This window comes from Protopterus annectens, chromosome 5.part0, assembly GCF_019279795.1.
Source record: "Protopterus annectens isolate FY-2018-M chromosome 5.part0, PAN1.0, whole genome shotgun sequence".
In the NCBI taxonomy this organism is placed as follows: Eukaryota; Metazoa; Chordata; order Ceratodontiformes; family Protopteridae; genus Protopterus; species Protopterus annectens.
The window spans coordinates 1,863,790,720-1,863,808,067 of record NC_056735.1 but is presented as its reverse complement, the minus strand read 5'-3'; the positions used below and the strand labels follow the sequence as shown (position 1 = coordinate 1,863,808,067).

General features: G+C 39.4%; 1 protein-coding gene across 1 annotated transcript in view; it reads left to right on the top strand.

Annotated features, from left to right (window-relative positions):
- WBP4 (WW domain binding protein 4) overlaps positions 1 to 17,348 on the top strand; it is a 1,129,068-nt gene that overhangs the window by 694,463 nt on the left and 417,257 nt on the right. The window contains exon 7 of the mRNA XM_044072046.1: positions 13,464 to 13,539. Coding sequence (XP_043927981.1) covers positions 13,464 to 13,539 — 76 coding nt within the window. The remainder of the gene's footprint in view (positions 1 to 13,463; positions 13,540 to 17,348) is intronic.

The window sequence follows — 17,348 nt, the reverse complement described above, 5'->3', positions numbered from 1 at the left end:
ACGGGAACAGCCGAAAGAAGAAGAAGATACTGAGTTTTATAGCCAGTATAATTCACACACAGTTGAAGCTGCTGTAAATTAAATCTGTTATTCCCAGTATCATGGATAGGCACAATCAAAAATGCTGATCCCAAAACTAGAATCTGCTCTGCCAGTTTTTGCTGTAAACTCAGCCACTTGTACATTTGTGGTGCATATAACTACTTGGATCCTAAAAGTCCCCACTGCCCCTTTCTTAAATAAGTTAATTGTCTTCATGTAAGGTTCTGTGCCTCCTCCCTGTCGTCCACTTTTGTACTCATATTAGTTGTTCAACAAAAGTTCCCATAACTATCTTCCAAAGTATTAACCAAAACCTTTGTCTTTATTTACTAACAAGGAAGTCAATTCACTTAAAAGTCCCCCCCATTTCAGATAAGCTGCTGGAGAAAAAGTGTTCTTTAATATTGGTTCTGCTTGCTGTAATTACAAATGTTTCAGTAATTTTGATTGCTAATGTAACAAAGTAAAACCTTCACCACAGTGCTTCTTTGGCCATACAGCACTGTGTATTTAATAAAACCTTCACGACATTGTTTTTGTGACCATACATTACAGTGTATTCAGTAAAACCTTCACTGCAATGCTTCTGTGACCGTACAGCACTGTGTATTCAAATTTACTTTGTCAAATTTTGAATAACTAGGATGCGATTGTATGTCTCTGGTATTAGTTATTGTATTGGTGCTACATATCTCTTTTTGTTGACTTTCATTTGCCATCATTGCTGGTGCCATTCTCTGAGCCTGTTTCATAGGTGAAGGAGCCTTTGTGCCAGCCGACCTATCCCGTCAACAAATAAATAACTAAAAACTTAAAAACAAATTAAATAACATTTGCAAAAAGGTATAGTACATGACCTGCAACGTACTGTATATTAGTCATTAAAGTTTTAAAGATACATATTCCGAATGCTACATAAAATTTTTCCTAGTTGTAAAACATATCTGTATTGTATACATCCTATGAGGTAACATCTGTTATGTTATAGAGATAATTTTTAGTTATGCTTAACTTTTATTTTAACCATATCTCATGCTGCTCTGCATCACACAGTTCACATCAGTAAATAGTCTTTGGAAAAACAATCCGCCTTTTAAAATGTCCATGTAGCTGCCTAATTTCTTCATTGGTCTTCCAGATTGAGTGTTTCGGAGGGGTGGCATAATGATAAAGGTGTTTAGCTCACAGATTCAGGGTACAAGATTTGATTCTCACTTTTGAGGAAAATTGGCTAGGCTTAAAATGGCCCACAAGGGCAGGTAACCTAGTACTTATTTATGAACTTATGAATAGGACTGCATCCTCTGAATATTGGATCTTTTTTTTCTGCATTACAGGTATTCTTGGAGTAACAGTAAGAAGATTTTCTGTAACTCTTGACAGTTGCAGTTCTCACAGTCTCTGTTGTACTTTTCCAGTACTGGTGAGGCATTTGTAGTTGCTCATTTTCCTTAAAACTTCAATGTATTTGTCTCCTGTCTAGCTTTTGTCTCCCCTGTGAATAAGATGGGGCTTTGTGTCAGCTTTCTGACCAACCATTACATTTTCATACTGCTAATTCTTACAGCTTCTCTGCTGTGCTTTTAGTCTCTTATCTACAAATCTGGTAGTCTTCTTTCAGTCTCCGTCATGATAGTATTTGTTTTGTTACTGACTTTCTCCAGCATTTCCTTTGTTTTATAGATTTTTGAAGCATCAGTAGTATAGCTAGAGTATGCAAATGGTTTCTACAGTAGAGTAGTCCTTTATTCCAAAATCATGATGGCAATTCTCACAACTGTTGCTGCTTCGCATTTGCTTGATATTTTTCCCTTATTGAAATAGTTCTCCATTGTCTGTTAGATTATGGATAGTATGATGCGTGTTACAGGAACTAAAACTTTCACACTAATCTTCTGTGCCCGACTTTTCTTTGGACCACTTTCAGTTGTGACAGCATCAGATATCCCTTGCCTTCAGAGTATATAGCCTCTCTCTTGTCTTTTTCTGATTTAATTCAGAACATTTGGAATAATAATCTGAGAGTATAAGATACATAGCTTTATTAAGTGAAACTTGATCTGTGCTTGCATGACTTTGTGGTCTTCCTCGAGGCTGGTATGCCGGTCTCTCTTCCTATGGATTGTTTTTTTTAAGATCTGAGTCAGTATTCTTGGCCACTTCATTTTGAGGGTTAGCATAATAGTGAAAGTCTGTACCTCACAGATACAAGGTACAGGGTTTTATTGTTGGAAAGTGGGGCTAAGCTTAAAAAGGTCACATGGGGTCAATTAGCATAGTAATCACTTATGAACATCACTTTTTCGTTGTGCTTTATTCCTCCCATATGTGGCTTGTATTGGTTTTCTCAGTTGATTTGGAACTTATGCTTTGTCATCTTTGAACATTAAACCTTGGGCACAACTTATTTCTTCCTTCAAAGACAAACAAGACCAGTTAAATGTTCTTGTATATTATTTTTGGTTAAGCCATAATTTCATTATAATATCCTTCAGTCACTGCATTTCTGAATCAGTGTCAGTACATCACTAAAATTCTCTTTCATTTTCTTTTGTCATTGGAAACTGAGGTTTTGTCAGTGAATCTCTAGTTCTTTTAGAAGTTCTTCATGTTGTCTGGTAAATAGCTTCTTTTCAGCTTTTTGTGCTATGTTTAGCTCTTTGCCTGGTCTGTATTCCATTTTTTTATTGTACTTCTGTAGATTAAGTAACACCTTCCGCAGTCTTAAAGGTGCCTTGTATAAATTTTATCGACATGCTTTACAAAGATTTATGGTCTGCTGCCACTTAAACTTTGTTACCGTAGTATAATCATGAATGTTTTGCATCTATACACTATTGCTAAGAGTTTATTTTGTGTTTGAGCCCGTCTGTTTTGCATGGAAGACCTAGTGATTTGATACTGCATATTGCTAGTGTCGCACTATGGCTGCCAGACTCTGATAATTCTGATAAGAGTGAGAAGTTAAATGTTGCATTTCCTCACTTTCTCCTTTTTCTCCTACTTTGTGCATTCTCAGAGTTGGTATATATTTTGGGGGTGTAAGGGCTTTCTCCTGCAAAAAAAAAAAAAAAAAAGTTTTGTAGCCTTGGAAATATTTCTGTTTTGGTTAGCATCCTTCTAATTTACCAGTGCTTTTGGAGTTGAATAACAAGTAGACCAAATGAGATATGATTATTCATAGTGAGCTCTTTGTGCTCCTTTTGACCAATAAGCAGTTGATATTTTCAGATATCACATACCTTCATGATGGACATCTTTTGCATCACAGCTAGCTTAATTGTATATTTCATCAGGCAGTGTTTGCACATTTGCTGTTTTTTTCAAAAGGCAGGCATTTATTCCCTTTGACATTAGAATGCAAGCCATGTATTTCAGTCTTGGCACTGCTTTTGCATTTGTTCCTATTTAACCTGAAATTGATACCTTGATATTTTATCTGACATGCCAGTCTTTTCATGTGCATGCTTCTGACACCATACCAGTAGTCCATCAGTTATGTTGACACCCCGCATCAAGCCTAGAGATTCCCAGTTTGCTGAAGAAGTGTCAAGTTGAGGTTAGAGGCATCTTTACCTTCTTAATAGTTTATGAAATGGAGACTTAATTAAATTAATTAAAATGGAGTTTAGAGCTTTTTCTTCATCAAGCTTTGTCTGCCAAAGGTGCTTCTAGTAGTTAAAATAGCTGAGAGTTTGGCATTGTTAAGACCACTTTAACCATGATTAATGGTATTAACGATTTTAGTCAGTTTCTGCAGAGAGGCACATATGCAGATATTGTCTTTGTTTAGAACACTAACCAGTAGTAGTCACTCACACTTTTGGTTCTAATTACTTTTTAATGAAACCCAAACTTTCCATTTGTAGTCCTTAGAGCTTCTGGTGCCTTTTCCTTGGATCACATATTACTGCTAAGTCATCTGGTAGTATGGAATAGTCTCCTTGCAAATTTACTAAGCCTGAACATCAAGTGGCATCAGTGTGAAGGATTATCACTGCTGTGTGTTAGTACAATTTTTTAGATGTTTCTGTGACTGTGCTGTTAACCGAGTACATTCTGTACTTTCACATTGTGCTATTGTTTAATAGTTTTCTAGCATCTCACATACCAAAAAGTCCAGAATATTAGGAAAATTAGCTTCAAGTGCTACAGTTTGAATCAAGGGTCCTGTACACTTAGTATTATATTCACACATCAGTATCTTTAGATTAAGTGAATTTATGTGGTGTCTTTAGTATGTTAACAGCATGTAAACAGTTCTCTTTTATATGTTTTAACTCCAGTGTATCAGAGTATTTATATATACAATATAGCACTATGCAGTTTTCTGTAAATATTTTGTTTATTAGCTGTCAACTTTTCTTGGCAACAATATGACTTAACTGTTGTCTCATTGTTTCTGATGCATTTTCAGACTCCACTGAATTAACGTTTTAGTTTCATAGTGCCAACAAACACTCCTCTTTCTTAATTTTGTTCAGCAACATAAAAATTGCTGTGAACATTTTTTTTTCTGTATATTTGCAGAATGATGATTATTTTTTTTATCTAAGTATATGCAAAACGCATTGAAGGCTAGGAATTAAATGGACCTTTGGTTCTCTTTCTCTTCGCCATTATTGCAATGAATCATCACTTTGTTCACGTTCATCATATTCTGCTCATTATCAAGGTAGCTGGTATACGCTGTCTTACCCTCATCTATGGCCTTGGTGACCTTCTAAAAGAAGTCGACCAGATTGAGCAGGCAAGACCTGCCCATGATGAAGTCAAATTGAATGCAGAATTGCATTGGTTCTAATGTCTGGAGATTTCCTCTCTCTCTCTCTTTGGGTTACATAGTGGAATAAAACAAGTGTTTGGGGCCAGAAGTTCCACTTTCTGCTAAAATGGACTTTTACTTAGATCATTCCAAATGGTTGCATTTGAACTACTATAACTGCAGTTTATATTTTTTGTACTTCTAAACACACACACAAACTCACACAGTTCTCTATTTATTCACTTGAGACATCATGTAACATTTAGCTTTATATTCCAGATTTTTATATACGTAAAGTTGTTGCAATATTTGTTTGTTTTTACTTGTTAACTCTAGGTTAGAGCAGTGATCCACACTGACCTTTTTCAGGCACAGACTGGGAGCACCATCTAGTTAAGTGACTTGCTCATAGTCACAAGGTTAGCAAATGATGGCTGATGGAATCACACAAGTGCAAGAAATGCCTACTTAGCTGCTTATAGCCTTAATCTTCTGCCATAACTGTTGGACAATTACCAGTTAGTATAGCCCTTTTTCCACCAACCCTTAGATCGTATCCACTCCTAGTTGTCTGCAGGTATGAAAACAGACTTTTTTAGAAATAGGTGCACCCTCTTGATCTTATTACATGGTATTATTTTTTTGAGGAGGGGTTTTATACCATAACATTATAAGGTCAGCCCTCCTTGACAGGTTGGATTAGTACACCTTTCCTTCACATACAGTGGATATAAAAAGTGTACACACCCTTGTTAAAATGCCAGGTTTTTGTGATATAAAAAATGTGACCACAATAAATAATTTACAAACTTTTCCCACCTTTAATGTGACCTATAACCTGTACAATTCCATTGTAAAACAAACAAATCTGTTAAGGGAAAAAATATAAAAAATAAAAAATGTGCAATAAGCTGGTTGCATAAGTGTGCACACTCGTAAAGTAATACTTTGTTGAAGAACTTTTTGATTTAATTACAGCATTCAGTCTTCTTGGGTAGGGGTCTATCAGCATTGCACATCTTGACTTGGCAATATTTGCCCACTCTTCCTTGCAAAAGCACTCCAAATCTGTCAGATTGTGAGGACATCTCTTGTGCACAGCCCTCTTCAAGTCACCCCATAGATTTTCTATTGTATTTAGGTCTGGGCTCTGGCTAGGCCATTCCAAAACTTTATTTTTTTCTGGTAAAGCCATTCTTTTGTTGATTTGGATGTATGTTTGGGGTCATTGTCGTGTTGAACGGTGAAATTCCTCTTCATCTTCAGCTTTCTGGCAGACACTTGACGGTGGTATTTGGAAATGTTCATATTTCCTTCCAGCTTGACTAAATCTCAGTTCTAGCTGAAGAAAAGCAACCCCAAAGCATGATACTGTCACCACCATGCTTCACTGTGGGGATGGTGTTCTTTTGGTGATGTGAAGTGTTTTTGCTCCAAATGTACCTTTTGGAATTGTGGCCAAAAAGTTCAACATGGGTCTCATTAGACCATAACACATTTTTCCACATGCTTTTGGGAGACTTAATGTATTGTTTTGCAAATTTTAGCTGGGGCTGGATGTTTTTCTGTTTAAGAAAAGGCATCCGTCTTGCAACCCTACCCAATAGCCCAGACATGTGGAGAATATGGGAGATTATTGTCACATGTAGTACACAACCAGATCTTGCCAGAAATTCCTGCAGCTCCTTCAGTGTTGCTGTAGATCTCTTGGCAGCCTCCCTGACCAGTTTTCATCTTGTCTTTTTATCAATGTTGGAGGGGCGTCCAGTTCTTTGCAACGTCACTGTTGTCCCATATTTTCTCCACTTTTTGATGACCGTCTTCACTGTGTTCCATGGTATATACAATGGTGTGGAAATTTTTTTGTACTCTTCTGACTGATACCGTTCAACAATGAGATCCCTTTGATGCTTTGCAAGCTGTCTGAGAACCATGGCTTTTGCTGTAGTAGGCAACTGAGTAAATGTCAGGAAAATCCTACTAGGACAGCTGAACTTTATTTGGGGTTAATCAGAGTCTCTCTAATTGATGGCAGGTGTGTATCCAAGAAGACTGAATGCTGTAATTAAAGTAAAAGGTGCTTCAACAAAGTATTAGTTTAAGGGTGTGCACACTTATGCAACCAGCTTATTGTACGTTTTTTATTTTTTATATTTATTCCCCCTAACAGATTTGTATTTCAATTGAATTGTACAGATTATATGTCACATTAAGGGTGGGAAAAGTTTTGAAATGATTTATTGTGGTCTCCTTTATTATATTACAAAAACCTGGCATTTTAACAGGGATGTGTAAACTTTTTATATCCACTGTAGCTGTTCAAAAATGACTGAAAATGACATAGGCTGCTCCATGTTTATACCAGCCATTCTACTGACATTACTAATATCCTCAGTACCAGGAAGAGACCAGCTCTGCTCTTTGGATTTTTTCAGTTCTAGAAGTTAGGTTGAATAAATAAATGTTTGCTTGTGGCTAATTTCGAAATGTTCTGAAGAATACAAAGGTCACTGCTGCAGTATTAAAAGATCTACTGTTGTGGTGAGTATGATGGTACACTAGTACTACTGCCAACAGTGTGACCGGGGGAGGGGGGGGTTGATGCTCCCAGTATGACCTCTACTTGAGATTATATTTCCAAAGGGATTTAGAGGAGGGCAAAAATTTTGTCTTAACCATGATTTGTGCGGTGGAGAGAAGGTAATATTCCATCTCTTTGGGTGCAAGGCTTGATAAGGGTCACAATGATCATAAGCATTCATAAAGTTCTTTAGTAATTGGGTAGCTTTTTATTATGTAATGTTATTGTTGTTGACTGCAGTATATCTTATAGGTTCATAGGCGATTACTAGGCTAACGGTTCAAGAGCCCTTGCAAGCCTAACCAGTTTTACCCAGATTTTAGCCGATTTTCTATCCCTAGGGGAAAGATAACAAGGGCCAGCAAGGAGGCTTTTGAATATTTTTAAAGACTGCCTCTGTCCGTAAGGGACATGAGTGCCACCCCAGGAGTAAATTTGTGATTTCCCATCCATTGGTCCAGATTGTGTTTGAAGATGGTCAAGGAAGGGCCCTGTTTCATGTGATTAGGAAGCTTATTCCAGATGAGGGACAATCTCTGGAACACACGTCTGTCTGTCCAGCATGAATGTCAGAGATTAAGTTTAGATCTGTGGGGCGGGTAACCCTCATGCAATTTGTGTTGCAAATATGCAACATTTCCATCAGGGCTGGGTCAGAGACTGCCTTGTAGGTCAGACACAGATCACCCCTCAGTAATCAGTAGGAAACTGAATACAGTGATAGGGCTTTTAATTTGTCCGCATCTGATATGTTGGTTATGCCCTGTATCTTTTTTGGTGAGAAACTTCTGAGGAAGCACCAACTGTTACAGGTGCCTAGTGAAGTACATGCCAGAGGGTGTGTTGTACTCTATTATTTGCCTGATGAAGAACGAGTACAGTGGTTCTGTGACATCCTTAGATGTGGATGCCATGCCTTTATTTATAAACTGAGCTACACAGGATTTTCTCACCACCGTGGACACATGGTGGTCAAAGCTCCGATTACTATCCGAGTACCCAGAGCTCTTAACACTGGGACCACTGTTAAGGTTATGCTCTCAATGTTGTAAGTTGCAGGGGTATTTGATTTTCCAAAGGGTATTATTGTGCACTTCACATTTAGTTTGAGGCCATGACTCTTAGCACTGTTCATTAGTCTGCGTCAGACCTTTAGGATACCAGCATTATTTGGGGAGTCAAGTGATTGCCCCCAATTAGCAGTCAATAGCAAACTTGGTTAGCCAAAGGCCATCTACATTTGCTTTGACATCTGAGAAGTGTATCTCAAACAGGATGGGGCCCAGCATTGAGCCCTGTGGTACTTCACTGGTGACTGGCTTCTTACTGGATGCAGATTCCTCCACTCTGATAATCTGTGTCCTTTGTGAGCCATTTTGGCTATCATCTTGTGACATAGAGCTTTATGCCCAATTTTGTGAGTTTATCTTTAATACCCTAGTGGGGTATTGGGCGGCCACGGTGGTGCAGCGGTTAGCGTTGCCGCCTCACAGCAAGAGGTCCTCCGGATCGATCCTCGGCTGGGGTGCCTTCTGTGTGGAGTCTGCATATCCTCCCTGTGGTCGTGTGGGTTTCCTCCGGGTGCTCCGGTTTCCTCCCACATCCCAAAGATATGCTGTAGGTGTATTGGACACTCTAATTTGGCCCTAGGTGTGACTGTGTGCATGTGTGTGCCTTCTGTGGAAGGTTGGGTATCGGGCTGGCAACTTGACACTGTAAAACTCCACTGCCAGTCATGAGCGGACAGGTGATCCGCTGTGGCGACCCCTAACCGGGAAAAAGCCGAAAGAAGAAGACCCTAGTGTGGGGTATTATGTCAGATGTCTTCACTAAGTCAAGGTAGCTGGTATGCACTGTCTAACCCTCATCCCATGGCCTTGATGACCTTCTCAAAGAAGTCCACCAGATTGAGCAGGTAGGACCTGTCTTTGACAAAGCCAAATTGGGTTGACTCTAGTTTCTGGGGATTTCCTATGTCATTGTCAACCAGGACCCTAATTATTCTTTCCATAGCCTTGCATATAATGCTAGTCAGACTTATGGGTCAGTAGTTTCCAGGGTCAGTTGATGCCCCCCTTGTGCAGTAGGTTGACTATTGCTGGCATCCACTGTACTGGGACAAAGCCTGTCTGGAGACTCTGGTTAGAGATCTGAGTTAGTATGCTAGGGTCATTCAAGTTGTTTAATAGGCACTCTGGGATTACATCAGGGCCCATTGATTTCATAATTCCAGCTTTAGAGAGCACAGTGACAGCCTGTTCTTTTGTGATAACAGGTAAAGGAATGGTAGGGAGTATTTAATGGGGAGTGACCAGAGGTGATGAGGTTGTGAAATTTGAGCTGAATTTGTTGGCCAGCAGGTTTGCTATTTCTTTTGGTCACTTCTAGTGTCATCTACAGCCAACTCAACATATTGTTGAGTGTTTCCCTTAAGATTTTGGACATAACTAAAAAATGCTTTGTTGTTTTCCTTTGCTTGGGAGGCTATTTTAGTTTCGTGTTTATCTTTTGAAGGCTTTTCTAGTGCCTTTATTTGCCTTTTGAGACCTACAGCTCTAGACAGGAATTTCTTCCTTCTTTTATATAGTCTATTTATGCCAGGAGTCCACCACGGTGGCTTGCTTTTCTGGCTAGACCTGGGTTAGTTTGGTCAGGTACTGCTATTTCTGTGAGTTGTTTAAATAGTTGTACAGGGCATTTGTTTACTTCTGCACAGGCCTCCCTATTTTGGGGTTAGGCAGAGCTTTAAAATTACTTATGGCTATCACTTAACAGAAGGTAATTTACCTTGGAAAAATTCTTTAGAATTTTAGGGTTTGATGGGGCTTCTACTGTTGTATTTATTTCAAAGGAGACCGATTTATGATCCGATCTTACCAATGAGGGCATTACACTGGGGGGGGGGGGGTTGCAGAACTTCCCCATGTTAGGGAGTGCTATGTCAAGGATATTTGAGACCCTAGTGGGAGTACAAGACCAGCTGTTCCAGAGCATTTGCATTGACAAAGTACAGGAATCTCTGAGTCTGCATGTTAGTGGTTGTATAGGTTTCCTAGTTTATGGATGGGTAGTTAAAATTACCCATGAATAGTATGTTGGGCTGAATGGTAAGTGATTTTAGTAACTTCAGGTATGCAGAATGGTTTTCATAGTTCATGGTTGGGAACTTGTAGCTAGTAATTTATTTATGTATTTATTTAACATTTGTTTACTGGTAAAGTCCAACTTGGAACAAAACCAGTTTTTAGAGGTGGCCTGGTGAGAAACGCTCCAGATGCATGTCTTTGTATGTAGGAGGAAACCAGAGCACTCCGGAAAAAACCCACACAAATGCAGGGAGGACATGCAGACTCCAAACAGAAGGCTCCCCAGCTGAGAATCGAACTTGGAGAACCTCTTGCTGTGAGGCGACAACGCAACCGCTGCACCATCCAAATGATATGTTGGTGGAGTTTGTCTATGGTCATCTGGACCAGCTTTACCAGTCTAGAGGTGTGATTGTTTTTTGTAAATAGAAATGCTTCCTCCTTTCATCCCCCCCCCCCCCACCTTATCAGAGAATGGTCTAAATGTGTGGTAGACATTGTAGTTTTGCACTTCTAGAGTACTTTCTGCAACTTTGAACCACACCTCTGTAACTGCACTGATGTCCTCATTCCCTGGGACAAGGAGAGCTTCCAGAGAGTGCATTTCTTAAGACTCCTAGCATTGAGTTAGTAGTACCTTCAGTTTGGCATTAGAATTTGTTACATTGGTAGGTGTGTTGGTTTGGCACTGCTTACAAAAAGGCACTGTGAGGGTGGCTAATGCTTTGGCCAGTATTCGAAAGCCTAGCAACGACAGGTGCAGACCATCTGTAGCAAAACAGCATGGTTTGTCAATCATGTCATCCAAGGCTGACAAATATGAAATCCACTTAGAATGACAAGAGCCAAGCTAATTATTGAAGTCAGTCCTTTTCTATTTGTATTGTGGTATCATTCTTGGTGAGTATAGTATGCTGCTTAATGCGAGGCTCATACTAGCCTGTGACATGTTCAGAGAGGTCCATCATATCTCTCCTCCAGAGAGGTACGTCTCAGGTCATTCACACCCACGTGGGCTATGACTGAGTCATACTGGTACTGGTGGTTAAGTGACCTGAGTGCATGTGTGATCTGCCGAATCCTGGCAACTTACTGCAACCCTTTCTTTGTCCAGTCTGGTGAGGGGGATGTCCATGTGTCTCATGATGGAGTCTCCTATGACCAAGATGTTTGAATGTATGGCATTTTGCCATAGGGGATTGCTTGTGGAGACAGTGTGATATGTATTTTTATATGTAGTGGTTGGTGTTGACGTCAGTTTTGTTTGCATGTGGGTTGTGAAAGTAGCATAAGGGAAGCCTCTGAGGTTTTGGTAAGTTACTTCTGAGCACCTTGGCATATATGGGGTTATGTGTTGAGACTTTATTTAGTGAGGGATATGATGTGCTTGTGCTGACAACCTGTTCGTAATTTGATTTGTCAGCATGTGAGTTCAATCTTTGTAGTGTAAATACATCTGTCACATACTGTGTTTGTTTCAGGATTAGGTTGTTGTCAGTATACATGAGACAGTTGCTGCATTGCCTCAGGATGCCCATGTCCACAGAGAGAGCAGGAAAGTGCCTATCCATGGTTTCAGATTTGTTACTATGGGTTTAACAAGGGAGAACAGTGGGGACATTTAACTGGACTGGAATTATAGCACATGGATGAAGAATGGGGGCTATACTCAGTGTGAACTGCAGCTATCTAACAAGGCAGTGCTGCTCTGTGCATAACTCAGATGGTCCTAGAGCAGCAGGGAGACTAGGGAAGGTTGCAGAGATAGTTATTGTAAAGGAAATTTTAATTTGATAGTGTTTGCTTCTATACAGGACACCACTAACCACCCCTGCATGGTCAGCAGCCTAGTGCAAACACTAGGTTTATGTAAAAAAACAAGTATTACAACAGCAAGGCCAACAGACCATTGAGAAATGTACAGAATAAGCTTTCAGCCAGCAGCCCCCAACTCAAGATAGGTTTACTACAGCGCACTCCTACCACAAGCGTAGAGTCCGAAAACCCTCTTAATGTGAAAGTGCTGGTGTTACAGCTCACATGCAGGGAAACCACACAGTGTAGATATTGCAGTCCTATAAAACAAGCATACACAGTGTAATTAAGATAAACCCAGTGCCAAGTTACAATCCCCTGCCAAGTGATATTATGTCTGTCAAAGCTAGATGGATTCTGAAAGAGATAGTTAAAGAAACTAGACGTGCCTGAACAGGTTTATACATGCCTGGATGACTTGAAAAGGGAATTTTTAATTGCTACCCCTCCTCAAGTTAGTTGACGTATCCAAAGCAAAAATATGAATGGCACCTCCCATCCCACCCCCACTGATTGATAAATGTTTTAGCCATGGAGTGTTGATAAGGTTAGTAATTGGTTAGGTATATGTAGTAGTAGAAAGATAAGGTATGAGGTGGATTACCATTCTTGTTGTAGTACCACATGCTTGAGCTAGGCAGGTGTGCTGACTTGGATATGAGACCTGTAACAAAGGATGAAGTAACATGAGGTATGTAGTAGATCTGTATTTAGGCTGGAAATTATATTGAGGACAAGGATCATAATTTGTTCTGTCTTACTTGAAGAACACAGTTGTCATCCACCTCCTACTTGAACCATAACATAGGGGAAAAAAGTTAATTTATTTTTCCTGTCTAAGAATGCATTACCATGCTTCAGTTGAAAAGGGCATGGAGGATTTTGAAAGCCATTGTTAAGGCAGCCACTGCTGGAAGGGACAGTGTCATGTTCTACTGCCATTTTAGAGTAGGCTTGACATCCGTTGCCAAACGAGTACATCCAAGCACTAGCCCAGATGAGCAGTCTCAATATTAAGGCATATTCCTGGAGATCCGGTGAGTATTTTTGTCTATATTATAATGAATATGTGGCTGTTTGTAACTGCGCAGATACACTGCTACATTTCTCCTTGTCTCTTGCTTTGCATCATTATGACAGTCAGTTGATGAATTACCTGTCTGCTTCCTATTAGAAATCGACAAGCAATGCATGGGCTAAAGGAGTCACTGAAGGAGGTCTTACCTATTATTATAACACTTTAACAGGAGGTAAGTGCTCTTTAGCATAAATCATGGTGGTATTCTGTTTAAAAAGCTTTCATTTTGAAAAGTGCATATGATTTGAACATTTAGACTGTGTTTATGTTGTATGTACTACACTTCTGTTCAGCACTGCTACCCTTCTTTTGTCATTTCTCCATTTGAACTTTAATGTAAAATTTGTACTTCTGGCATTGTAGGGCAGAGGGATGGTGCAGTAGGTAAAGGCTTTTGCAATACGTGTCAGGTAGACCCAGCCTTAATTGATGTTTTTTTAACTCATTCAGTTTCCTGATTGTCAAAGGGGAAGAGATTTTGGAGTTGTCAGTTTCAAGCTGATCTGATTTGTTTTGATGTTTGTTGGCAAATGGAGAGAGGGGATTTACAGTCAGGTGTGAACCTTCTGTTTTTTCCCCATTGTGTAGTCTACAAATGTCATTACAAACATGCACTGTAGTTGCATTAGGGCACCTTATTTGAAATATGATTTATCTACTTCGACAGTTTACATTTAGCATGAGTAGACCAGGTTAGAGTTACCACTAGTCTCAGGATATGACCAGATTACAAAGCAGTGTGCACAACTTCCTGATGTACGGCCTTCTCGTCTTCGCTTACAGGTATACTCCAACCTTTAAGAGCAGACTTCAGGTTGGTAGGGTTTAAGGTTGCAGAAACTGAAGAAAGGTGTACTCCTATCTTTTGTTTTGTGTGTGTAGTGCAATTTGAAGTGTTTCCAGCTTCATTAGTAACGTGAAACACGATGAGAGGAAGAGAGATGTTATGTTATGCATGTTTTTCTCTGCATTCTTGAATGACCAAGAATTTGATTAAATTATAAAAGCACCATCTGATCTCCCCTCTTTCTTCTTTATTCCAATTCAAACAATTTTTAAAAGTGATATTATGTATTTGGCCACCTAGAAAAAGCATCACCTTCTTGGGTTCTGAACTTTTCTGGAGACATCATCTGTCTCCTTAGGAACCTACAAGTTCTTTGAAATTTCTAAGTTAAAAGACTGCTTTTCTCATTGTTCTTATCTCTTCTAGAGGGGTATTTGAATTACAGTCCCCTGTATCAACTCAGTAAGAATAAAGTGAGTATTAGACCAAATGCTTATTTTATGCCTAAGGTTGATTCTGAATTAACCATAAGCCATATTGTTCCGTGTGTTCTACCCTGAACCAAAAATAGGGGAGAAAGGCTGCTCCATACTCTTGACGTCCACAGACAGCTAAGGTATTACCTGGACAGAACTAAAGAACTGGAAAATCTATCCAGCATTGTGTTTCCTTTTTTGGTAAGAACAAAGGTCAGTCAGTATCAAAAATTAAATAAAACATGTCCAGAAGTCTGTCGCAGGATATTCAATTTTGTTGTTCAGACCTTGGCGGATATACCCCTTAGGATGTCATGGCTCATTCTGCCAGAGCTGTAGCCACTTCTGAGGATTTTTGGAAAGAGATGGATTCTAGATCTATTGTAGAAGCAGCTACTTAATCATTGCACACTTTCAGTAAAGCCTACAAACGATGTTTCCAAAGCTAGAGCAAGTTTTGCTAAAGCTGTCCTCCAAGAAATCCTAGACTCTGGTCTTTCCGTGTCCACTTTTTCTTCCTGAGCTTTGGCAATCGTCCTGTATAGTTATGAATACTTTTTAACAATGATCTATGCAAACATCTATTGTTACAGTAAGAAGACTTGCACAGCTGTTCTATGTACTGCATTAGATCACTGTTGCAGTATTTGCAGCCTCTCTCCCACCATCCCCTTTTTTTATACACTTACTATGGCAGGAATAGGGGGTATCCCTTTTCTTTTTATTCTTATGACACAACTTCTTTAGAGCTTCATCCTCCCTATTTGAACAAGAAAGCTCTGCGTTTTGGTGCTCTGCTCCTACCTTAACAACTGTCTGATTCCTTCCCCCCATCCTGCCATCTTTAATGGCTTTCTTTCACTACACCTCACTGTAGATCTTTACTCACTCAACCTTATAGAGGTCTCTCTTTCCCATCTAATTCCACTCCTACACACTCTGTCTAGTTCCCCTCTCCATTTCCTCTGTGTCTCGTCCTTTCTTTTTCTTTCTTTCTGAACTTCTCTACTGCATCCTACTCCAAGTTTACTGCAGTCTTAGTCTTTCCTACCTAAACAAAGAAAAATATCTACTTCCCACCATGCATATCTTGTATAGTCAACTGTTCGGTCTATGCTTGAAGAACTCTATGTATAACTTGTAATCCATGTATGTAGTACTCCTGTATGACTTCATGTACTGTATAATTTATTTTTACCAATCTGTATCTGTTTGGGGCTTTCCCCCTGGCCCTGCACTGAAAAAGGGCATGTGCCCAGTCAGACTAGCCCAGTCAACAAACATTAAATAAATTAAATAAATAAGTAAAATAAAATAAAATGTCCCTGTTATGCCAGTAAGTACGCTTGTGAAAAGTGTGGATAAACGGTGAGTGAGGAAAGAGTCTGAATCTTTGTAAACTGGATGAACATGTGATGTCTTAGGTAGGATACGTTCCATATTGTGATGATCACAGCAGTAGCAGCAGTGATGTATTGAAACATCTACTGTTAACTTACATAACTGTACTTTTGTGAAGTTGCTGTATTTGATACTTAAGAAGTATAGACAATTCATGTGTAATTTCATATGGCAGGTCATGAGTCAAGGCCACTGTAGTGGTTGTGGGTGTTCTTGATAGCGCTTCAGTCCTTGGAGCCATTGTAATTGCAGATGTATTTTCTAGCAACAATGGAGGCAACCCAGTGAAAGAACTAGCTAAAAGGAATCCTAGATGGAAGTATTCAAGAGAAAGCACGAGTAACTCAACCACTCATCTTAAGTCCTCAAGATGTGACTTGAATGCTGAGTTCACTGCTGCAGTGATAACCTCTGCTCCCTCTACCATATTTTTATTCTGTAATGGGAAGTTATTTTATTTTCTTCAAACACTCATTGATTCAGTTAAAAAGGTGCTCCACATTATTAGCTATTGAGAATAATACCTTTTGTTTAAGCTATTGCTGTCCAATTTTCATGTAAAATGACAAAAGACCCACTTGTTGAGTGAGGAGCTTGGTCTTGTGTCCCTAGCGTGCGTATCTTAGTCTGAGATCTCATGTCGAAGACATTGACTGTCTTCTACTAGAGTATTTTTTTCTCACACAGATTCTTCTGTGCTCATGTGTGGACTCTTAAATTTCACCTTTCAACACTGGACTTTAAAAATCTTTTTAACTTAAAATGTAAGGTGTTTGAGTAAGAATATTTTATATTTGGTTATCTTGCTGTTACTGTTTAACCCAACTCTGATCTCGGACGGTACAGTGCCTCATCTGTTATATGCTGATTTGTTGATGTCCTTCTATTCATATGCTTCAGTATCCCATAACATGAGGGAGTCTGCCTCTGGTTGACTTGTACATCTGACCATTACACAAAAGCTTAACTGTTACTGTGAAGGTATGTGTGACGAGCCGCATTACACAGTGAATGTCAGCCATAAACGGACGTCGGGTATAAAGCAGACCTCAGCACTTGCCTACCTCAGAACTTTTCTCATGCCTGTTTGACTGCCAGCTCCGATTGTCGCTGGCTTCGGAAAGTGGTCTTTGTGCTTCAAATAAATACCCTATTAGGGGGTTTTTGTTATCTTACTTGCTATTATGTTTATTTTTTGAGAGTTAATGTCAGCTAGGAAGGGCAAGTGTCACTGTGGAAGGCAGATTCCACATAAAGATGCTCACAAGCTCTGTTTATTTTGCTTCGGCTCAAAAAATGACCATACGTCTTCTGATA